The 6,858-nt window shown below is 37.9% G+C and overlaps 1 protein-coding gene across 1 annotated transcript in view; it reads left to right on the top strand.

The window, feature by feature from the left end:
* The first annotated feature begins 1,157 nt into the window (after positions 1-1,157).
* The window catches only part of sez6b (seizure related 6 homolog b), a 215,480-nt gene continuing 209,779 nt past the window's right edge, over positions 1,158-6,858 (top strand). Inside the window, exon 1 of the mRNA XM_034112960.1 lies at positions 1,158-1,378. Within this exon, the coding sequence (XP_033968851.1) occupies positions 1,306-1,378 (73 nt within the window). The 5' untranslated portion in view covers positions 1,158-1,305. The remainder of the gene's footprint in view (positions 1,379-6,858) is intronic.

Genomic DNA, 6,858 nt, shown 5'->3' with positions numbered 1-6,858 from the left:
GAGATAATGCAACTCAATGATGTCTTTACTTTGAACCTTGATCACTGTAAGACATGTACCCAATGCAATAGCAACTGAGTGTTTGTAATGATGTCAAACTGAAAGGGAGCATTAAAGATGATGTTATGTAGATCCATATGTATAATGTTAGACCCATATAATAAAGCAATTTTACACCCATATGACACCGTAATTACACTGTTATTACACCCCTTTTATACCCATATTAGACCCATGTAACACAAATATTACCCCATATTGCACCATAATTACAATGTAATTAAACTAAGTTTACACATGGACACAGCCTGTCAAATAAATGAATCCCCAAGGATACAGAAACCATTTAAGGGTCGACTGAAGTAAAGTTTGGGGTGGCTGTGGCTCAGGGGATAAAGGGGCCTCTACCAATCAGAGGGTCAGTGGTTCAACCCCCAACTCTGCAGTCAAAGTGTCCTTGACACTTAACACAAACCTTGCTTGTGTAGGCATGTCTGTACGTAAGTCCCCTCAGCTACAGTAAATGACATGTAATGTAATGTAATGCAATTTAGTGTAAAAAGTACTTCTTTCACCACTGGTAAAATCATTGCCATTCCATGGTTGCACGGATAGGGGAAAATATGAAAAAACAGGCCAAAAGTGAGTCCTTTTTTCAAGAAGTTAACAAACTCTTCAACGCCATTTTTCATTTCTCAAAATAACAAACATTAATCCTATGGGTTAGGGTTAGGGTTATTTAGAGAGTCTGAACAAAACAAAACAAGTGCGTATTTAAAGAGTTTGAAAAAAACAAAACAAGTGCGTCTTTAAAGAGTTTGAAAAAAACAAAACAAGTGCGTATTTAAAGAGTCTGAAAAAAAGTGGTGACAGATAACCCACAAGTACCATATTTCAGTTTGGAACGTCCCAAACTTGGAACTTCGTTGCTTCTCGTGTTCCATTGGCCAACGCTAGGAGCTGTCCGCGGTGCTGAAGGCAGGCGGCGGAGCAGAACTCAGAGCGGGCCAGCACAGACAGCAGTCCACAGGCTCCAGTCATCCAGTCAGGACAGTGTGAGGTCTGTGCAGTCTGCAGTCACCGTGGCAGAGCGACACTGAAAGCCCATCATCGCCTCGGTCATTGAGTGGAGCCAGACAGCGAGCCGGGGCTGAAGTGACCGATAGGAGCGCGTTCTTCTTCGTGCGTGCAGTCGGTGTTCGGCGGAGCTCTCAGTGCTTCAGTTCTCCGGAGGAATAGTGTTGATCTCAAGGACGTTCACTATACTAAAAGCTCGAGACACGCAAACCTGGGAAACGGTTGAAAATGAACGCGATCAGAGATTATTTTCCTCTCCTGCTTGTTTGTGTGGCGGCGGTGACGGACGTTGGCGCTAAAGGTAAGAATTGGCACACATATTTACTCCACGTTTTTGCATTTTGAGTGTCAAGAAGAGCTTTGCCTCATATTACTGAATGAGGTGTTTTTGTTGTGGATTTAAGTCTTATTTTGGCCCGGGAATCTTCCAGTTGTTTCTTTCTTTTGTCAGTCCCTCCATGTGCTCACACCGATGCTCCTCACACACACACTCTCCTTATGTGACGGACACACTGACACACATGTGCTGTTTTGTTACACTTCGGTCAAATCATGAATGCAAAGCTACCTATCCTCAAAGCCTTTTAAAGTCAGAACACATCGTATACAATCAAAATCCCTGTCTAATAACAGTTCAAACTTATTTTATGATTCCTCTGCAGCTTCTTTATCCTAGCCCTTAAGTTTTCAATTTTCTAGAAGACAGAACGAAACTCAAGTTGGCAAACAGGCTGATAGAAATGTCATTATCCAGCCTTGGAGAAAAAAACTAGAAGTGCTCCAAATGAATGCAGCCTATCTCCTGGTGCTCTTGTCACAATAGTGGAAAAGCTGATAGTGTTTTTCGCAGCCTCCATGCATTATTCATCTCCCCTGACAAAATAGAGAAGGCTACAAAACATGGGTGATGTTAGAGAGTTGTCTCCCTGGATAGTTGCAGCAATCTGACCAATCCCTCACTTCCTATACTTCAAATGAAATCCCAGAGATTATTATTGAGTCCATTCTCACACTGCATAGCCTGGGCCTTAATAATGATCTTAATTCGTCCTTGTATTCATATAGATGACATGAAATAGACTTGTCAAGGACATAAGTTATCTGAATGCCTTTAATTGGATGTGTTTGTAATTCAGGTTTATGCTTACACTTGTGTTTGCATAATCACTCCAATAGTGTTGACTGGTTTTGTCTAGAGTCTGGCTGCTGACATAGAGCGATGGAGATGCTGACTGTTTTCAGTCCAACCGCAGAAAGGTTTAGTGATCTTGAAGTAAGGAGATGAGTTACATATGTAGAATCAGGCGTTGTCCATACTACATATTCATCCAAGTCATATTCCAAACTGTAGTGTGTTCCCATAAAAACAGTGAATTTAAAACACATTTTTAATTATTTTCATTCTTTAATTCTTGTATATGTTACAGTTACCACAATTATTATCAGTTGAATACGCACGTATATATAAATATATATATATATATATATATTACTTTTAAACTGTGTAATACACACAGGCAAAGCATCAGAGTCACTTTTATTGCCATGTGGTCTTGCAAAGATAAGGAGTTTGTTGATGCACCACGATAAATACAGGGCATACGTGAAGACACATCATGTAACATTCTAAGGAAAACATGAACATTGTGTTAAGATATATCTGTCTTAAGTGGAAATCCTGTGCAGTTTTGTTGAGAAATGTTAAAAAATATTTGACCGGGCTATATTCTATGACATATAAAGAATGTCGTGTGTGGAGACAGTAAATATGTGCATCACGATAAGGCCAGCTGCAGTCAGGAAGAAAGGTTTTTTTGCTTCATCTTATTAACGGCAATTGAAACACAAAGGGGACTAGAGAAGCTGTGGGGGACATTTCCAACAAACATCTGAACAAATACATTGAAAAGTATGAAATCTTCTCTTTGTGCGTTCTGAGAAATTATGAATTTTCAGTTGGTATGAGACATTTTTTTATTTTTTTATTTTGTATTGTATACTCACTGCAAAACAGAACACTACAACAGTTAGTATTATATGTAGCTCTGTATAGAATTAGTAACCAGTTTACAGTCGGGATTTGGGAAAATAAAGTTTCAAGAAGGCCCACTTAATAAATAAATGTAGCATTATATTCTTCACTTCAATTTCAAGTATTTTCTTCTAGTCACAGTAGAGGAAGATGCTGAAAAAAGAGTGAAAAGAAAGAATAATATTTACACACACAAACCAGAACTTTAAACAATTCTTATTTAAATTCAGTTCATTCAATTTTTTCATTCACTTTATTACAGTATACGTGTGGTTGTGAAATTACGGGAAATCAAAATACATTATCTCTAACAAAGCACATATATGGATATCACATGATCGAACAAACGAAAACAATGAATGCTCACGAGAAAAGCTTGTGTTATTTCCCTCCTGTTTACACAGTTTGACTCTTCCTCTGACCCTCTGAAAAGGGTCATAAGTCCCCCTTCAGTGCCAACATTTATATTACAATACATATTCTGACAAATCCATCAGTTATCAAATCACTTACACCAGGGGTGTCAAACTCAATTGAATCGCGGGCCACATCAGCATTATGGCTGCACTCAAAGGGCTGGTTGTAACTTTAAGACTATATAAAAAGACATATATAAATATATATATAAAATAATGTAGTATATTACTTTATTGCCTCTGCATTGGATTATTATTGGATAGGGTAATAACTTCATAATTAACTACGTCTGAAAGCAGAAGTCTGGGGCAAATAATTGCAAGTCTCTTCAGCGTGCATGTCACAAAATGATTTAAAAAGAAAAGCCACATTCTGGAAAAAAAGTCAAAATCAAAAAACAGAAGTGACATTTAAAAAAAAAGTAACATTTAAAAAAAAAGAGTACATTTCTGAGAAAAAGGCACATTCTAAGAAAAAAGGCATATTTAGAAGAAAAAAGTCAAATTCTGAGAAAAAAGTCTAATTTGAGATGCATTGTGGGACATGTAGTTTATGGGCAACGTGCTTCTGTAAATCATCATGTAACCGTATAATAAACATATAATATTCTTTGCAAGCTCTTGTGGGGCCACAGAAAATGAAGTCACGGGCCGGATTTGGCCCCCGGGCCTTGAGTTTGACACCCCTGAATTACACCTTTTAAATGCACATTTTTTAGTGACATCCACAGCAAGATATTCATGTATAACTGTGCTCAAATTGATACACAGTACATGATTTATTAACCATTAATGGACCCATTAGTTAGAACCCATGTCAAATGTCAGGGTTATTGTACAGTATAATGGTTCCAACATATTTTTGACAACAGATTGTCTGACAAAATGAACAAATCAATACACATAACCTAACATTAGTCATTTCCAGGCCCAATACGGACCCCTGAGAAACTGCAACATTAACGCTGTGGAGTTATTATACATAATGTTTTACTGTATGACACTGACACATTGTTCCAATATCTGTATGAGAGATATACGATCCCTATGCTGAGGGAAGTACAGATATGAAACCCTGATTGGAATGTGATTTTTGATAGCATCTCTATTACATCCATTCTCTCAGCCGCGTGTATAATGTAGACATATTAACTCAACCATGTTTGCTTTCACCATAAACATTGGTATCTTGAAAATAATGTGACAATACTTAGTTGTACCTACATCCGTGACACAGCTTTTCAGATTTTGTATCAACCCCCCTCTGTTTAGACAACGTGCATCATATCTCTAAGCCTCTCCCCCTACATGTTTAGATGTACGGTACTGTCCAGTGTTCATCATTCATCAGCTCCGTTAACATGAATCAGCTTTATGAAATGCTATTTTTGCTCTAATAAAATAGCCAGTAATCAGCAGTGCCAGGACCCCGCGGCTCCTTCATCTGGCTGCTACCTCTCGCTATGATACAGATTCAGAGCGCCTCACTGTCACTACTTAATGCTCCAAGTAGTGTTTAAGAGCTTAACTCGCAAAACATTCCATACATCTTTTAAGGATATATGTAACTAACACCTCAGGAAAAGTGGTGCAGTAATGACATATTTTCGTTTACAAAAATGAATGGGAACTTTCCATTGATGTTGTAAAATTGCAGAAAAGAAGATCTGTTGTAAACAAACCTTTTTGGTACATGTTTTGTTAAAGTGGACCTATCATGCTATATTATAATAATATAGTATAGGACCATACCTACAGTATATAAGGCATATTTATACTTTTTTTTTTTCAAAATACCAAACAGATCATGCATTTTAGCCATGCCTCATTTCGCTCAATTTGCACTTTTTTACCCCTGTTTTTGCAAGGGCTGATTCTGTGAGAACAGCACCATCTACAGGCCTGGCATATGTACTACAGCGTCTCCAGCGCTTTTGAACGGCAATGGCCGTGGCTGTCTCCTCCTGATTGGTGGAGTTGGCCCAATAGCCGTAGCGCCACCGTCCTGACGTCAGGACAGTGTTCAAATCTGGATCAGTTTTTATCAGATCCGTTGCAGCCCCTTTTTTAGAGATTTGGGTATGGAGGAAAATAGAGAAGGTTGTGTCTTCTGACACTTGGTGAGTTCTCTGGAACACCGGGGACACATATTCATGTATAAAAGACGTACAAAAGTGCATTTTGCATGATAGGTCCCCTTTAAGCAGAAAGCTCTCCACATATTTACACCATTTCTGATTTCTGGAGCCTAAATGCAATTGACAGAAGTAAAAAAGTAAGCTTTAAACAAACATGACTCATACGTCCATACGGCAAAGCCAACGGAAGACCTGATGTTGAATGGTCTCATTTAGTCCCTTGTTACTACAGTAACCAATACTTTTATGATACATATATATTCAAAGTATAGGGTAATTACTGACGTATTGAGACAAGGAAACCAGAGTTGTTCAATTGTCAACTCATTTCCGGGGTTTTAGGATTCATTCCTCCACTCCATTAAATTACTCTTTTTCAACATCAAGCAGTTTTGTTCATCCAACTTAAAGGTGGGGTAGGTCATTTTGGAGAAACCAACTCGAGTGTGCTAGAATTTGAAATTACACAACCGGAAAAAATCTGCCACTTCCTTACAGAGCCCCTCCTCCAACACACACGAACGCGCACATGACCAATGAGGGCACGAGATAAGTTTGTGCCCAGTTGGAAGGCTGACAGGCAGGTAGGCCATCCAGTTATTTTAGCCGGGCCGGCTAAAATGATTGGTCGTGCTTTTTACAGTACTACGGCTTCCACAGATGAAATTTTTTTATGGATTTTTTGTCAAAGCACTTATATTCATTGCTATCGGGATGTTAAGAGCATTCCATTGAATATAACAAAAAGTGTTTCTGAAATAAATTACATACCCCACCTTTAACTAACTTGGGTTGGATCAATTAATGTATTCGTTATGGTATTATTCAGCTTATTAATAATGCTTGGGTCCAACTTAATTTACTGATGTTATTCCACTTAACTTATTAAGGGTTGATTAAAAATATTTGTTTAAGGTTGGATCAGAACTGATAAAGTTGTATGTACAGTAGTCAAAGAATACCAATACATGAAGTTGATCCAACTTACATAGTTTACGTTGGACCATGGGAATTGATTTATACAGTAATACATCCATTAAATCACATGCAAATACATTCCATGTTTTATTTAAGTGTATTCAAAAATATATATTATTAGGGTAAATACATTTAAAATGTTTACAGAGCTTGAAATAAATGAAGTATCTTGAGGGAAGCAGCGTGGCAGAGGTTAGACGGTCTGTCCTTTTTTTGG

The sequence above is a fragment of the Trematomus bernacchii genome, unplaced genomic scaffold (assembly GCF_902827165.1).
Source record: "Trematomus bernacchii unplaced genomic scaffold, fTreBer1.1, whole genome shotgun sequence".
NCBI lineage: Eukaryota > Metazoa > Chordata > Actinopteri > Perciformes > Nototheniidae > Trematomus > Trematomus bernacchii.
The sequence above is the reverse complement of the archived record's forward strand: the minus strand, read 5'-3'. Positions and strand labels throughout refer to the sequence as shown.